The sequence below is a fragment of the Zingiber officinale genome, chromosome 9A, assembly GCF_018446385.1.
Source record: "Zingiber officinale cultivar Zhangliang chromosome 9A, Zo_v1.1, whole genome shotgun sequence".
NCBI lineage: Eukaryota > Viridiplantae > Streptophyta > Magnoliopsida > Zingiberales > Zingiberaceae > Zingiber > Zingiber officinale.
Genome location: NC_056002.1, coordinates 129,249,288 through 129,266,966, shown reverse-complemented (window position 1 = coordinate 129,266,966; position 17,679 = coordinate 129,249,288). Strand labels below are relative to the sequence as shown.

The 17,679-nt window shown below is 35.9% G+C and overlaps 2 protein-coding genes across 2 annotated transcripts; both read left to right on the top strand.

Annotated features, from left to right (window-relative positions):
* The first annotated feature begins 3,632 nt into the window (after positions 1–3,632).
* Positions 3,633–10,765, top strand: LOC122020200 (sodium/calcium exchanger NCL2-like). The gene is made up of 7 exons (XM_042578014.1): positions 3,633–4,124; positions 5,544–5,732; positions 6,135–6,316; positions 9,376–9,521; positions 9,590–9,854; positions 9,936–10,241; positions 10,318–10,765. The coding sequence occupies exons 1-7, from the start codon at positions 3,686–3,688 to the stop codon at positions 10,564–10,566; spliced, it is 1,776 nt and encodes a 591-aa protein (XP_042433948.1). The 5' UTR covers positions 3,633–3,685; the 3' UTR covers positions 10,567–10,765.
* Positions 10,766–12,828: 2,063 nt separating this feature from the next.
* Positions 12,829–17,099, top strand: LOC122020063 (polyadenylate-binding protein-interacting protein 11-like). The gene is made up of 10 exons (XM_042577793.1): positions 12,829–13,442; positions 13,742–13,852; positions 13,994–14,038; positions 15,003–15,075; positions 15,160–15,269; positions 15,426–15,485; positions 15,602–15,649; positions 15,741–15,809; positions 16,619–16,680; positions 16,763–17,099. The coding sequence occupies exons 1-10, from the start codon at positions 13,086–13,088 to the stop codon at positions 16,818–16,820; spliced, it is 993 nt and encodes a 330-aa protein (XP_042433727.1). The 5' UTR covers positions 12,829–13,085; the 3' UTR covers positions 16,821–17,099.
* Positions 17,100–17,679: the final 580 nt, after the last annotated feature.

Here is a 17,679-nt window from a genome sequence, read left to right as displayed (position 1 = left end):
TGGCTGATGTATGTGTGGCCCTGGGGGTGATGTAGAAAGTTTCAGATTGTCCGCTGTACAGGGGAGATGTTGCCGAAATTTCTTCGGACAGGAACTCTTCCGGGGCGTGATAATTTATTTGGTATCGAGCAGTTAGTCACATCATGAGTAGGGGAAGGATTAATTATTCATCTATATCAATGGCGGAGGTAGTCTGGATGATCTATGCAGAATATGGGCTACAAGTGTCATTGTCGACTCAAATGCCCGTGCTTTTTTCCTCCATTTCTCTTTTTTTTTCTTGCCCTACTATAAATCTAAGTTTTTTTCTTTTTCACCATCATTGGCCCCGGGTTACAACCTGAGTACCTTTTAGCTTGGCTTTGCCATTACTCTATACACAAATATAATCATCTAACTTTTTGACAAATTCACGTGTTGTATTAATGACGAAATGAGCTCATGGACCGAGAAACCCAAATAGGGTTGTAAATGAACCAAGCGTTCGTGAACAAGTTTTGTGTTCGATTTGGTAAGAGTTTGTTTATGTTCGTTCAATATACATAATATTAATTAAACAAACAAGCTTGAACAACTTGTTAAGCTAAACAAACAAGCTTGAACACATATGTGTTCAGCTCGTTAACGTTCGTGAACAACGTTCGTGAACAATGTTCGTGAACAACGTTCACGAACCATATTTATTAATAAAACTCTTTTCAATATGCTAAATAAATAATAAAATAAATAAATTTAAATTATCAATCTTAATAACCAATCAAACAATTAAAATTTTCAAACAATCAAACAAGCTTGAATTGAGAGCTTGATAGCATCTAAACGAATCAAGCTCAAGCCAAGCTCAAGCCAAACTCAAGCCAAGCTCAAGCCAAGCTCGAACCAAGCTCAAGCCAAGCTTGAATTGAGAGCTTGATAACATCGAAACGAACCAAGCTCAAGCTAAGCTTCAAACAAGCTCAAGCTCATAAAAAATAAACCAAGCCAAGATTGAACACTCATTTCAAAAGCTTGGTTCATTTTAAGCTTGACTCAGCTCGACTCGACTCGGTTATCTTATCAAACAAGCTTGAACGCCCCAAAACTCGGCTCGGCTCGGTTTGTTTACAGCCCTTGACCCAGTATAGAGAGTCCACTTTTCTCAAGAGGCCTAAATCAGCTATGATAATATCTTAATAGGGAGTGGAGTTTTAGAGGCAACTAGCAAACTACAACGCTGACCCTTAAGATCAGCTTTGCCAATCGAGAGAAAACGGAAAGTGGAGTCCCGTGAGTCTTTGGAAGAGCGAGAGAGTGGGCCCTAAGAGTATGTTGATTGGGAGAGAATGGGGAACAGAGTCCTACGAGTATTCGATAGAGCCAAGGAGCAAAGCCCTTTAAGAGCATGTCTAATCGGCTTGGCTGATCGGGAAAGAATGGGGAGCAAATCCCCGTGAGTGTCCGACAGAGTGAAGGAGTGAGGCCCCTTACCCTCTGTTTGGATGAAGTGAGGGAAGGTTCATTAACGGAAGGGGAAGGAAGGGGAAAGAAGGAGAAGTAAAGTATTTAACTTCTCCTGTTTGGGAGGGAGGGAAGGTTCATTAACGTAACATGTGTTATTTTATTTGGGAAAAAAGGAAGGGGAATGAAGCTAAAATAGATAAAGTTACAAAAATACCCTTACTTTTTAAATTAGAAAATTTTCATAATATTAATATTTATTTTATAAATATAATTTAGATATTTTTAATAATAAAATTAGCTATGTTTTAATAAAAAATTAATTTTTTATACTATTCATGATAAAAATAATGATTTTAGAAACCTTAAATAAATTTTTTTTTGAAAGATAACACTGATAACGAGAATTCCTATTCTTTAAAAACTTATTAAATTAGGATGAAAAATAAAAAAATAGTAGATATCCTCTTAAATATTAACAACAAAAAGATTTCTTCCTTCAATTCAGTTAGAAGATGTGTCGGATCTCTCCTCTAATAATCTGGCAGCAAGCGAGTTGTGAAGAAGGCGAGGAAATTGAACTCCAGCAATATAGCAAAATTAGAAATTGGAATATTTCTTAAACTATTAAGAACATGGATAAAATTGAAATTAAAAGTCTTTTGTTTTCCCTTCTTCTTCCTTACACTCCAATTTGGGGTGTAAGAAAATCTTTCTTTCTATGGGTAACGAAGGTTAAAGTTTACCTTTTCTTACCTTTCCTTCCCTTTCCTCACTCCTTCCCAAACGAGATTCAAAGTTTCCCTTCCTTTTATTTCCCCTTCCTTCCCCTTCCCTCACTTCCTCCCAAACAAACCATTAGGAGTTTGTCCGATCGACTTAGCCGATTGGGAGAGAATGGACTAGAGCCCTGAGAATGTGGTACTAAGAAGTAGACCCTTGAAAGTCTTCCTATTGACCTAATCGATCAGAGATGGAGAATAGAGCCCCGTGAATATTCAGTAGAGCCGGGATTTATATCCTTGAAAATATATCCGATAGATTTGACCGATCGGGAGAGAACAAAAAGTTAAATGAAGGAATGGAGACTGGAGAGGAGGGTCTCATGTAATAGGTTCCCGACCGGTTGGGAGAAGATCCCACAGAGCAGATTTGTTCAGACTTTGACCCATCTAGGAGTTTAACTGCCACCTATTTGGACTAGTTGAATCTTGGGACCTGCTGAAGGCCTTCCTATTCACCGTACCAATTTCCATTGTCAATATTTCAAGCCCGCAAGCGGGAGGAGTGCTCCGTCAGCCTCAGCGCGGTGGAGGAAGGCGAACGAGACTAGGTGGGCTACTGGCTGCCTGCGATGCCGGAGAAAGCACGAAGAGGACACTGCACACTGCCACACTGGCACGCTGACGCGGCGAGGCCCTGATGAAATAAAATATTAAAACATCAAAAAGTAAAATAATCGATTTGAGACTGATAAAATCGAACCAGAGACTGAGCGCCGTTAAATTTGAAATCAAATCTTAAAAGATTGGACTTTATCGCTGCACCATTGTCCGAAGTGATAGTGATCTAATTGTGAATTACAAAAAGATTTTTGATAAAATTAATTGAATATTATTTAATTATTATTTTAAAGAATAAAGAGAAACAAATTTGATTGGGATTTTTTTAATTAAAAATATCGAATCAAATCAATTCGATTTCGATTTTAAAAATTCTGTAAAATCGAACGGATCGTTATCAGGAATAGTCGGCTACCTGTTTTATAGCTTAAAAAAAAAACAATTAGATCATTATCGATTAGAATATCTAGTTCGTAATAACTAGACCTCCTATCCCTTTCCTCCAATCCGTCCGTCCGTACTGCGATCTGCAATTTGGGCCCCGATCATCTCAGACCCGTCTCTCTTCACCAATATTCAATCTCAACCGTTAAATCTAACATGATTCCCACCGAGTAAGCAACAATCTCGGTGCCCGGATCCGAGCATGATCCAACTCCGACGTGGCTCGACTGCGACGTGCTGCCCCACGCTATTTGTATTTTGCTTCTCCGAATCTTAGTTATTGTAAAGATATTTTATTAAAAAAGTTATCTCCAACTGTATATTAAATGGAAATCAAACATACACGAAACTAATTAGAAGAAAAAGAGTGGACTTTCATGCAAATATCACTCTTCATTTTAGTCAAACCAGATCTCATCTCCTCAACGGCCCCCTTCGACGCTTCACACTCGCATGTGCAAATGGCGCGACGCAGGCGTATGGCCTTCTCTCCCTCACCGCTCCCCCTCGCCGTCCTCCTCCTCCTCCTCCTCCTCTTCGCCGGCCGATTCGCTTACAGTCGCCTCATCTCACCGACAATCGCAGAGGAGGCACTCGATCTAGCGGTCTCCGATGGGATATCCAGCCGCGCCGCTGCCGCCGTCAAGTACTCCCCTTTCCTCCGCCTCCCAGAGGCTTCCGCGGCGGCGGAGTGCGAGCCATCGTACGGCTTCCTTCCCTGCACCACCACGGTGCTCGGGAACCTCTTCCTGGTGATCGTATACGGGTTCCTGATGCTTAAGGCGGCGACCTATCTCTCCTCCGGGAGCGAACTGCTTCTCGGGATCTTGGGACCAGGCATCATAGGGGGGCTTTTTCTCCCCATCCTTGGAGCTCTCCCTGATGCCTTGCTCATTCTTGGTACGCCTTTGACTTCGATTACACACCAGATCCTAAAACCCTGCTATTGTACCGTAGATCTTTTGTTAGTTGTTGGTTCTGGTAGCGATGGTTGCTTGCAATCGTAATTATGGTTTCAGTGAAGTTCGTTGGGCTTTGATTTGACACGTTAAAGTTCCAGTTTTAACATTTTTCATCTTATTTTTCGATTTATCTTCCTGCTGTTTCTCAGTTTCCTTGTGGAGATGTCTAAACGTCCGGCTAAATAACTCCGGGCGCAGTGAAAACTGCAAACAAGTGGTGTTCCTACGTTATATCTTACGTCGAAGATGTAATTGACAGTCTGTTGGGATCACAAATGTTTTTGAAATCACTGTATGGGATTGGAGACCAGTTTACGACAGCTTGTTGGAATCCACCGCCTCAAATCATGCATTTGTGAATTCAAATTCCGTGCACTTATAATGTGTCATAGTATCTTCCACAAGACCATTTGATGAAATCTTCATCTCCCTTAGTAAAACAACAGATTCACACAAAGAAAGACACAAGCAATTAATGTAGTTTGGCGTAAACTTACTATAATATATGAACGAAAGCAAATTAAAAATCACACAAATCGATGTCCACACCTTTTACTAAATTTCTCTTAATTCTCTAAACTCTTTCAGAAGATTAAAAAAAAAAACTTTCCCTAAGAAGAAAATCCTCTTCTTTATGAGCCTCTTGGTCTCCCATGGCATCTAAATGCACCTTATTATGTCTCCTAGGCTTTGAAATGATTCACTATCACAATGTGAAACCATATTGAAAATTATAGAAGTTTTAAATTAAACTTTATTTTGATGCTTACGCCATAGCAAAGCCTATTGGACTCAATGATTTGTCATGCCCAATGCAGGTAACTTTTAACTAGATGTCACATTTACCACATAGACACCCAAATGTCGCCCCAAAAGATTCATGCCAATTAATCTTGTCAGTTTTGTGGATCAATCTAAGATCTGCACAGTGCATATCATTAGATTTGTAGTTCCTTTTTACTTATTAGATCAATTTGGTCTTGAAGAAAGTGATAGTATAATTTGCTAAAATTGATAATGATCTTGTGCAAATAATAAAAAGGGAGATATGTATCATTACCACCAGCATGGCGCATGGCCTTTGTTGTTATAAGATGAATAATTTGTTGCTGCGCTATTCATTTGGATGAAGAGGTTGCATATGAGTTAAGGATATCACGATGCTATGACAACATAGGCATTCAGATCTTAGTTGTCGATCAAAATTTTTGTTATATCTTTTCTTAGTTGTAGTGTAGGCGGTATAATATGACAAGCTAATTTAGATGATTTCTATATCCAACTTGCTAGTTGCTTACAATCATTTAAATGATTTCAAGAGATGTGTTTATGCTCGTAAATCTCAAAAAACTTGCAGTCTCTGGTCTATCTGGAAGCAAAGAAACAGCTCAAGATCAAGTCCTCATTGGGATGGGTTTACTTGCTGGATCAACTGTTATGCTTTTAACAGTACTTTGGGGCTCTTGTGTCATTGTTGGCAAATGTGATATTTCAGAATACTCAACATCGATAGATCTTCAAGATACTAAAGGTTTCAGTCTATTTGGTATGTCGATTTTTCAAATTTGTGCTAGTTATCTATGTTATCTTTGTACATATCATTATACTCTTACTTTTAGCATGGAGATTACGTATGTTGTTCTTGTTTGCTCCAGTTTTTATCCTTAAAATTGTTTCTGCTTTCTTTATGTTAGTTTTGTTTGATGTTCTCTTCCAGACGGAGAACTACCCTCTGATTTTAACTGATCTTTTTTATATGCATAATTCTCTTTTACTACTGCTCAATTAAGAATCTCTTATTCATTAAGATGTTACAGTGTCTCAATAATTGATCACTAATTAGCATGGAATTTTATCATGATCGCATGCCTCTTTTTCTTAAATTTTTAGCATCTGACATTTAATAGCTGACGACATTGTTGATGTAATTTTCTCGTTGTTTTTGAAGGTTCCGGCATTACAGTTGATGCTCCAACATGCTATTCTGCAAGAATCATGGCTCTATCAATTATTCCATTTATTATTGTGCAATTACCAAAAGTTTTTAAGTTTCCTTCTGGACAACGTGTAGCAGTCTTGGTTGCTCTTATCATGGCAATTGTGCTCTTACTGTCTTATTGCTTGTATCAGGTAACTCTTAATCTTTACATATTGTCAAACCTAATCAGCTTAGTTTTGATCATTTGAAATCTCTGTAGTTGTATAGATTCACATGGTTTACTGTGTAAAGATACAATGGCCTCTCTTTCTTGTTACATGTATTTTCTGAACATTATAATTGTTATTACCAAGTTGGTAAGTCATTTGCAAAGTTACATTAAACTGAGATTGCTAATCGATAGATCAGCCACTGAATAGGGAATGGTATATATTTGATGGATTGCCGTGGGAAAAATAAACATAAGTCTTTCATACGAGAATTTAGTTACAATGGTTGGATGAAATTGAAGACTTATTGTGATCGCTGATATTGTCCTAGACATTTAAATTGCAATCCCTTTGTTTGCATAGCCTCACCAAGTTTTGGTGTTTTTTCATCATCCAAATTTGTTGTGGCTTGATTTGCGAGCTGTTTATTTTTTATATACATTTTCAATAATTGTGTATATATAATTTGTTAGTATTAGCTCTAGTACCAATTATGAGATGATTGTAAAAGGCTCATTTTGTATCATATATCATTATTAATAAAAGGTAAAGTTGGTTATTATATTTATTTCAGTTCAGTGCCGATTGAATAAATATAATAATGTCCTTGGGTAGCAGGTTATCTACAGTATATCAATTAGTTGAATTGATAATGAGATATTATAGAGAACACTACTCTTAACTGTTCCTAGTCGAACATTAGTATACAAGGACAATATTAATGCGTTGAAACTAGCATGTAGGTCAACGGATGACTTAATCTCACAAGTCATGGATATGAGATATTAGGTTGACACATGGGTATATATTAGAGAATATATACTGAATGATCCGTCATGAGAATGTTTCATGGATCGTCGTATGAGTGTCATAAACATTCTCATGTGACTATTGATATGAATAGTCCTTAGACCTGAAGTTACTACGGTTCCCTACATAAGGGGTTGTATACTTTGGTATCGTCAAACGTCACCCGTAACAGGGTGGACTATAAAGTCAATCACTGGGTATGCAATAAATTATGCGGAGGGATGTGAGTGATGTAGATGGGATCTATCCCTTCCATATGACGGAAGTGATATCTGTGGGCTCCTTGATTAGTAGGATACAAGAAAGCATGACCATGCGTAAATAAGTCAATATGAGATATTGAACTTATTTGTTTGAGTGTGTCTACTTGGAGATCAAGAAACACAAAGATTGATAAGAGGATGACACAGTCTATGTCTCATTGATCAATCTAGATATCAAGGATAGAAGGACCAAGTCATATAAGATAATAGCCACGGACAGATTAGGTCGGATCTCGACTTTCTCGTCACTTGGATAGCAATGATGCCTTGCTAGATGACACTCATTACTTATGTATCTAAATGTTGATTTGGGTACATTGACAACGTTACGAGAACCTATAAGGTCACATACTAAGAACAAGTTGATATGGAGATGAGTTCATGTGATGAATCATTGGATTAAGTATAATCCGAATTTGACTCATTGAGTTAGACTCAAAGGGAACCAATTGTTGGATTGAGTCGAGTTGCATGAGAATCAATGGGTTGGACTCATTGAGTGAACTTGAGTTCACCAAGGAAGTTTAATGGTCAAAATTGAACCATTGGATTGAATGGTTAATTTTGAGTCATTGGATGGGAAGATGAAAGGGCAAGACTCTTGGTATTCATGTCATGAGTGTAAATATCATTTTGGATGATATTTTTCAAAAGGTTGAAAACTTAGAGAAAGTGAAAAGTCTCTTGTCGTCTTCTTCTTCTTCTTCCTCCTCTCCTCTCTTGGCCGAAACATACATTGAGGTTGCTAGCACAACCTTGTGTGTTTTCTTCTCCATCTTGCTTTGTTTGTGAGACAATCAAAGACAAGGCTTGTTCGTGTGGATACCATAGAGGCGCGGACGTGTGATCGTGCTGAGATCTGAGCTGTCGGGAGATCGTGTACAGGCATCAAGGGTATAATCCTATCATCTAACTTAGTATAGATTGTTTGTATGCAATGTTTGTTTCCTTTGCATGGATCTGCTAGATAGAGGATCTAGTTAATTTCCGCCGCGCTTTTGTGTGTTTAGCGCGCTAGATCCCAACATAATTTTGTTGTACAAAGTTTAACATTCATAGTAACTATTTGATGGATTGAAAGAGATGTTTCTTACTGACAAAATTTAGTTGTTCACGACACTTGGTTGTTCCCATTCTGAAACTTTAGTGTTGATTACAGTGATCAAATATTGCACATTATTTCACATATATCACCTTCTTGGCCAGGTTAATATTTGGTTTTAGTCTTTTGAAGATCAGATCAATTTTTCAATTTTAGTTCATAATACTTTGTTGGGACCCTTGACTATGGATCGTGTAATGGGACGGTTTATCGGCTGTTCGGCAAGATGAATCTTCGTCTTCTTAGTTTTACGACCTTGACGACCTATGGTGGTAGGGGGATTTGAGGCTCAAGGAAATTAGAGAACCTCTCGATCTATGGATTTGATTTCTTTTTGTAAACTCAATGATAATCTTTATTGCATTACGAAGGAAGAAAATAACCCCTGAATAAGGAAGGTTTATTCTTACCAAAAATAAAAAGACACTAGATTCAATTTTACTTAAAATAAAAGATACTTGACTAGTTGACTCAAATAAAATCAATTACTAGAAATTACTATAGCTAAATCAATTCTCTTGATATGCACCCTTCTTTCTAAATCTGCTGTGTGTATATCTCTTGTATTTAATGGACTCTAGATTCTCTTTTGGAGCATGTGCTCGGTCCATAACATACTTTAGCGTAGTATTCTCTCAATCCCTGCACTTGTATTTTCATTATTGTCATCTGAGTCTTTTGTTTGTGAAATATTGGCATCTTAACAAGATTTATTTCTGAACTTTTCATACTTGAGGGTTTTTCTCAATTTTATGGTTGCTTCGTACTTCATATATTTAATTTGAGACACTATATTAAGCTGATTTTGTTTGTATTTCCTTGTGCAATTGATGTTGAATGCTATTGTTTTCATATCAATGGGCCAGATTGTTCAGCCATGGATTCAGAAGAGACGATTGGAATATGCGAAGTACAGGCTTGTTATATCAGGCATTTTAAGACTTCCTCATATCCAAGCCCTTGGACAGCTTATCGATGACAGAGGAAACCCTAATCTACGTGTTATCGAAAAGTTAGTCTGTGGTTTATATTGATCTTCGAAGATTTCTACTTTTGAACTGCCTTCATGTTTCATTGTAGGCTGTTTCATCAGCTAGATCTGAATGGAGACAATAGAGTATCGCGTTCTGAGTTAAGAGCACTTATCATAGGACTTCAGATTGATGAAATAAACTTGGATAAGGATGATGCTGTAGATGCAGTAATGAAAGAGTTCGATACATCTGGAGATGACTATATTCAAGTAGAAGAGTTCACTAATGGCATCTCAAAATGGATCAAACAATCCACAAGGCCTTTTGCATTTGGCAGTTCTTATTCAAAGAAGTTGCATCATGCTCACATGGTTCGTTAATTTTCTTTTGGATGACATAAGTATTTCCCATGATCTGGACAGATTTTGAATCCTACACTTTGTATCATGCAGGAAGCTCAAAATGAACACGCTGTGCTCACTGATCAAGGCGACGAGGTTGAAGAAGAAAGTACTGAAAATCCAACATGGACCACCTTCAAAGCAGTCCTCCTTTTGATTCTGGGAACCATCATAGCAGCAGTGTTTGCTGATCCTCTTGTAGATGCTGTTGATAACTTCTCAGACGCTACAAGTATACCATCCTTTTTCATATCCTTCATTGCAATGCCTTTGGCTACCAACTCCAGTGAGGCCGTGTCGGCAATTATTTTTGCAAGTCGAAAGAAGCAAAAACTTGCCTCACTTACCTTTTCAGAGGTTTGTATTTTCTACTAGTTTCCCTTGTCATATGGTTATCTGTGAATAGTGATCATTGTTGTTCATTTTGTTGCAGATATATGGCGCGGTAACAATGAACAACACTCTATGTTTGGCCATCTTCTTGGCTCTTGTTTACTTTCGGCACTTGACATGGGACTTCACGGCGGAAGTGCTAATCATTCTCTTGGTTTGCGTCGTGATGGGTGTCTTCGCTAGCTTGCGCACCACCTTCCCACTGTGGACGTGTTTTATCGCCTTTGCACTCTATCCGCTCTCCTTGGCTATCGTCTATGTTCTCGACTACATCTTCGGCTGGTCATAGATTTCTGGTGTCTTCTCAACTTTATGTTTTTGAAATTTGAGGAAGACTTGTTTGTAATACTTAAGCTGACACAAACTCACATCTCGAGCTCTTTGTTTCTTCTTCTCCATCAAATAATTGGCTTGCTTCTGTTTATTTATGATGAACCTATTGGGAAAATACATACATTATTTTTGATAAGACATCATTTCCAGGACAACACTAACCTTTATTTTTTGGTAATATTTGTCTTGTTTTAGAGAATGTTGATTAATTAACCCTTGAATTATTTATTTCTGTATATATTGTTTTTGTAATTGTTTATATATGTCCTCTATTCTTAGCCTTTTTTTTTAATTTCACAATTGTAGTTGAAGAAGAATCTTGTTCATTAATTTTTTAAAGCTACACTGTTTTTTTTTTAATGCAGTCAGTGATTATTTTATTTCCTAAAGAAAGGTGCCTCACATTTTTATACTGAGAAAGAAGCTTCTGACCAAAGAGGTTAGTTAAGTTTTTCATTTTCACCCTCATATTTTGGTAAATCATGTTTTACTCTTCAATCTTGGTAAAAGAATATTAGTTTAACTCTTTAATTCAGCACTTTGGGTTAACAAATAAATAAATAAATAAATGAGGCAAAATCAAAGAGCAAAGAGTAGCTAAACTATATTACTCTAAATTTTGAAGTTAGTAGATTTCTGATGGAAAAATATATTTTTTTAATTAAATTAACTAAATTCGAAATAGAAAGAGTAAAAGAGAAGAAAGAAGAAGAATAACCTCCCCCATTAATAAGGGATGAAAAGTATGTAACACCAAATAATGTCAAAACTTACAAGGCATTCAATCTCCAACTCAAGGAAGACTCTTCATCCTTCACTTCATCAATTCATGGATTCTTTAGAATTGAATCAGATTTATAAGTTATTTTGGATTCCATAAATTCTATATTTTGTGCCATTTCTCTACCATAAATGGGCAATTAATTTATTCTACTTATTTTACATTTGATTTTCTTTTTCACATTCAAATATCCTTTGTTATGGGTGAATAACAAAATTTAAAGGCTATTTATTTGTGTTTAAAGATGACAGCAGTATTGTCAACATTTTTTATATTATGTTTAATTATTTATATATGACTATAATAATTCCATATTAAAATCTTTGTTAAATGTTCAGTAGAATTTATACGTTTCTTAAAGAAAATAATTTTTATTGGCACGTGACCTTTTAGTTTTTTTTTCTTTTAAAATTATGATTAAATATTAATTCGTTAAAGTTGGGACTCTATTTTTAAATTATTTAAAAAATTGAAAAAATAATCTACTAGGTAACCTTTTACTTTCAAACATATCTTTGAATTTAATCTTTCGTTGAAATCTTGACTGTTCTTTAAAATTTATTATATTTATATGGGGTACTTGTGTATCTTCAGAATGATATTTGAATATGAAAAAAAAAAGAAATTTTGAATATATATATATATATATATATTTTTTTCAGAATGATATTTGAAGATGAAAAAAATATGAAAATTTGAATATATATAATATTTTTGGATTATGTTAAAAAAAAGTACTCTAGGGAGGACGGATCCTCTCGTTCTCAATTAATTAGAGAATGATCTACTTCATACATTCGTTAATTTTGAAAAGACAATCCCTTGATCTTCTTTTTTATAGATTAAGAGATGGATCATTCATAATTACGATCGGATCGTAGTCGTGATTCGATCGCAATTGATTGTGATATCTTCTTGGGTTCATTATCCCCTTTAGATTATAATTTGGTTCGGAGAGAACGGTCCGAGGTCGTCTGGAGGTCACTTGTGATGGACAAGTAGTCAGATTGCTAGACGCCGAGCCTCCGGTCGTTCTCTCCGAATCAAACTATAGTTTGAAGGGGACGATGAATCCAGGAAGGGATCGTAACTAATTGCGACTGAATCGCGGTCACGATCCGACTATAATTATGAATGATTTATCCCTTGGTTATAAAAAAGGATCAGGAGATCTATTCTCTAATTTTGATGGCCCTTATTTGTTTAACAATTGAGGATCATCAAAATTAATTTAATAATTCTTTGATCTGTAATTTGTTCATCAGAGGATCCCGTCTGCTCTTAGGGTGCTTGAGATTAAACTATAAAATTATCAAATTGTGGGTGAAGTAGAATAGTTATATCTATTTAGGAGGAAGGGGGCAAAGAGAAATTTTCTGAAAATTAAATGGGCAAATTCTTTCCACCCCTATTTATAGACAGGAGGCACCACTCCGCAAGGGCAGATTAATACTTCCTCTTTGGCACATCGCCAAGTTCTCTCCCCTCCATCATTTTGCCAAAGCCCACAAGAGCAAGTGAGGGGGCAGTGGAAGCCCACATCAATGGCCATCAAGATCGCTTTTTGCTGATGCTTTCTGCGCCGTCGCCTCGTTTCCTCCGCTCGACCGATCGAAATTTGTCTCCTTTGATCGGTTGTTGAGTTGTCGTTGTGTTTTCTCGGTGTTCTTTTTTGTTTCTTTGAGCGAAATCGAATGGCTGCCGTGGCCGAGAAGGCGATCGGGTCCGATGAACAGTTGCTCCATCGCAAATCGCCGCCATCGGCAGCGAAGGCAGCGGAGGAATCGGATAGGGATTACAAGAGGAACGTGAAGAGGCTGGTCGATTTGCTCTCCAAATTAAACCCCTTCGCCAAGGAGTTCGTCCCTTCCTCTCACGCTGATGTCGCTGGCGAAGGCCGCCACTGCAAATCTAACAGCCAGCTCTCTGCGGATGCCCCCGTTTTCGTGGCGTCGAGTGATTACTATTATAATTATGGACTGATTAGTAATACTGGTAGTAGAAAGGATTCTAGCAGCGACGGATCATCGAATAATCAGCCTAATCGTAGAGTAATTGCTCTGATTCTTTCTTATTGGCTATAAGATTGTAACCTTGATCGTTGCGTTTCTCAAAAGTAACCTTTTTTATTTTATTTTCATATAGACGTTTTGATATCTTTTGTTCTATCCATGCGCTACTGAGAAAATATAACTTTACTCAGAATATGATTTCAGATCGAAGTATATATGTGTCTAATACCTTTGTTGGCCTTTGGCCTTCTTCTAATCAAAAGATAACTTGGAATTGGAGTGTCAGTATGATCCTGATCCTTTTTCAGTGAATTTGATTTCTGTTCTATATCTGGCAGAGAAGAAATGGTTTTAGCCAGGGAAAGAAGAGGCCGAACTATAGGCATCGAGGAGCTAAAAGGGACGATAGCATTAAGCGAACAGTATATGTATCTGATATTGATCATCTTGTCAGTAAAAATTCTGTTGATTCAATCTTCCAATTTCCTGTTACAGTCAATCTTGAAGATATTAAAACTCTTCTACCAGTAATTGGCAACATTGTCTTTGTGTTGGCTGTGCTAATTAGATTATCCATTGATAATTATCAGGTAACTGAACAGAAGCTTGCTGGTATATTTTCTACTTTTGGACCAGTAAGTTATTTGATCTGCAATATTGAGAAACTTATTCTTTGATATTTATATTTTATTAAATGATATTTGAAGTTTTTCTATTGTTCTCTTTCACTATTTGGGGTATTACTATTGTTGAAAGATATTGGCTTAATCTTCTCTATATAGATATCCAGAATTGCTGATATTTTGATTTCGGAAGTATGATTTTGTTGCTAATCATAATAGAATAACATTAACTGGCTGCAAGCATGTTTATGTTGCCTCTCTTTTATGATCCTTTCTCTTTTAGATTAACTGTGGTTGTAATGTTATTGTTAAACTTCTCTCAATCAGAATTCAACGAGGTTTGCCAACATTAAAGTGTGCTCTTTTAACTTGGTTCTTCAGTTAGCTTCGTTTGGGGTTATCATGGTGCATTCCAATCACAGTTACTTAAGTTGAGATATAATCCTTCAGCACAATAACTAATATGACTTTGGGATCTTATTTCCAACTAATCAATGCCAAAAGTATTATCCTAGTTAATCATTTTCTTATTAGTATCCTGATCTAATAATGCTGCATGACTATCTCAATATTATTTTTTGTATCACAAAACCTGATTTACCATACTTCTATGTCAAACACTTATTGCTTTGAAGATTCAATCAAGACTGTTGTATAAAACTCACAATATCCCTCCTTATTTCCCCAATCTTGTTTAATTAAAGAGTATATCTACGATCCCTAAAGCTTTTAGTTAGAGGAACTGACAATTAAACTTAAAACAATGACTAAGGTTACAGCATCTTTAGCAACTTATCATGCTCGATTGGCATTTTGAAAAATCTTGACTTTCTCTTTTTGATCTTATGTTAGTTTCTCAGTTGATGGATGATTCACTTCATCAATCTCTTTTTTGTCATGTGGAAGCACACAATAAATTTTGATTTTTATGCAATTTCTTTTTCCATAATATATTCTTTTTTTTTCTGCACTGGAGGTGGTTGATTGTAGAATTTGTGGCGATCCTAATTCAACTCTTCGATTTGCATTTATAGAGTTCACTTATGAGGGTAAGTTTAACTATTATGCATTGCCTTCTTGGGCATTCATGTGTCATGCACCTAATGCCCTCAAGTTCCATTTTTCTCTCATAGATGGTGCAAGAGCAGCATTGAATCTTGGTGGGGCCATGCTAGGTTATTTTGTTAGAGTCTTACCTTCAAAGACTGCAATTCTGCCAGTGAATCCAAAATTTCTTCCTATTGTAAGCATGTTTACGTCATCCAAATACTACACTTCCATCATCCACTTAAAAGCTCGCTTGGAATATCTCAAGAAAGAAACCAAATTGAAACTACGCTCCTTCACTTTGTTACTTTTATTTCATTGTGGTGGTTCTAAGTATAAGACTTTCATGCAGTCAGATGTTGAAAAGGAAATGGTCGTGAGGACAGTCTATTGTACAAACATTGATAAGAAGGTAGACAGATTTTTTTGATAAGGGAACAAATTGAATGTAAATACTTTTATGTTATAATTGATCATTAATACTCTTGTTGATCGACTTTAAGACTTGGATTTCTTATCCTGTTGTAGGTTGCTGAAGCAGATGTCAAAAGTTTCTTTGAACGACTCTGTGGTGAGGTAGATACTATCCTTAATGACTAATTTGTGAGTAATTATGGGAAGAACGGTGCCTGCAATATTATCTTACTGTGAATTTCGTTAAGTGCAGGTTTCTCGATTGAGACTTCTTGGTGATAGTGTACACTCAACATGCATTGCATTTGTAGAGTTTGTTCAGGTAGTTGCCATCAACCTTGTTTTTCAATGTGTGTAATAGTTGGATGATAGTACAACTTAGATGACTTCCACCAGTTATTGATCCATTAAATATCCAGAAATGAGGTAGATATTGTAAAATGGTCAATTTTTCTACCATTATGTGTTTTAAACAAATTAGTTGATCAGACAAATCTTGGTTAGCTAGCACTGCACTTTTCACAATTGTGGAAGCTTGTGTAGTTTATTTTCAATTGGAACCCTTCATATAACTACTACTTTTTATGCTTCATACAATTTCGCACGCTCATTCTACCATCCTATTCTTGCCGGCCTTAACTAACCTTTCTGAGTGGTAAAAAAGAAGAGCATATATGTGGTTTCTAAGAGAACCATCATACGGATTCTTAGGACCTTAACTGATTTTGGTTTAGGATTGATAACTAAAACCAGATCAACCTATCACTAAAAACATTGATCATCGAATTTATTAAAACTTCACATTGAGGTAACCATGAAACCACTATAAGTTCAAACATTTTTCATCTACGGATTCATTGGTTAAACTGAATTTCTGCAAACCCTTCTTGTTAATTGTCGTGATAAGGTCAATAGATTACTTTTTCTATTTGTGTACATTTTCTTCATCACCCACAGCTAAAATGTATCTAAATTCTCTGCTTCCATTTAACTATTGACCTTTACATAACCTCATAGGGGGGCTTTTGATCCCAAATAGAAACCACAGTATTCATCATTACTACATGATTCAATCTGTCTTCCTGCACAAAATCAAATCGGTAAAAACTGAGGAATTTTTGCGAATCGCAGGCAGAAAGTGCCATTGTTGCTCTGAACTGCAGCGGCATGCTTTTAGGAGCTCTTCCTGTCAGGCAAGATCATGTCTATCTCAAAATTAATTTGTCTAAACATCATAGAACAAACCTAACTCTTAGTTTTCCGACGGCATCGCAGGGTGAGTCCTTCGAAGACACCAGTAAGGCCGCATGCAATGCAAGCCACTTCAAATTGATTCATCATCCGCGACAGCTGAGAAACACTTTACTGGTCCTTCACTTATTTATTTGTTTCTTCTTTCATGAGTAAACTTTGTGAAGCTCAAATGGTTGGATTAGAACTTATAGCTGTTGCTCTGCAACTGCTACACTTCGATTTTTTTGTTTGTTTTCGTTTTTGTTTTTGGATCTAGGGGAGGGTCAGTGAACCTCTTTGTAGCTGATCTTATTTCTTTGATAGATTGCTGAATTTTTGGTTGAATGAATTTAGTGAGATACTTATGCTTCTAATATTACTTTCATTATCAATTTGATCTCAAGTTATGTTTAGCTTTACGTGATGGATTATGGCTGCTGTTTAATTCTTTTTATAGGGAATTAATTTTCCACTTTTTGGTGCATGATTATTGATTTATAATTGATATTTTAAATTAGATATCCATATTTAACTCAAATTTTAATTATATTATATTTGTTGTCTTTTGATCCTATTTGACTTCAAAGTAACTCATATTTTTAAATTGAATTCAATTTTTGTCCACCAGATCACATATTTTGCAACGATATAAAATAAGTAACGCTAGATTTTTTTTAAAAAATATTGATTATTTTTTTTTTTTAATAATAAATGATGGAAAATATGTGATGAATCCGTCTCATTTCCTCTTCATTATTAACTAATGGTATTTTTAAATTAATAATTTATCACTTTCAGTAAACTTATTTTGAATTTTATGGAAAAAAATTATATATGACATTATTTAAGAACTTGAAAATAATAATAAATAATATTAATATGTTACATATTTCGGTCATCCTTTGTCTAAAAAGATACGATAACTCATATTTTAATGTTTTAATTTATTGGTAAATTGT

Bases quoted from the DNA above. Each gene is read 5' to 3' on its own strand.
- LOC122020200 (XM_042578014.1), top strand. From the start codon at position 3,686: ATGGCGCGACGCAGGCGTATGGCCTTCTCTCCCTCACCGCTCCCCCTC. The intron at 4,125-5,543 runs GTACGCCTTTGA...AAAAACTTGCAG, and splicing joins TGATGCCTTGCTCATTCTTG to TCTCTGGTCTATCTGGAAGC. The intron at 5,733-6,134 runs GTATGTCGATTT...TTGTTTTTGAAG, and splicing joins TAAAGGTTTCAGTCTATTTG to GTTCCGGCATTACAGTTGAT.
- LOC122020063 (XM_042577793.1), top strand. From the start codon at position 13,086: ATGGCTGCCGTGGCCGAGAAGGCGATCGGGTCCGATGAACAGTTGCTC. The intron at 13,443-13,741 runs GTAATTGCTCTG...TATATCTGGCAG, and splicing joins ATAATCAGCCTAATCGTAGA to AGAAGAAATGGTTTTAGCCA. The intron at 15,810-16,618 runs GTAGTTGCCATC...TGCGAATCGCAG, and splicing joins CATTTGTAGAGTTTGTTCAG to GCAGAAAGTGCCATTGTTGC.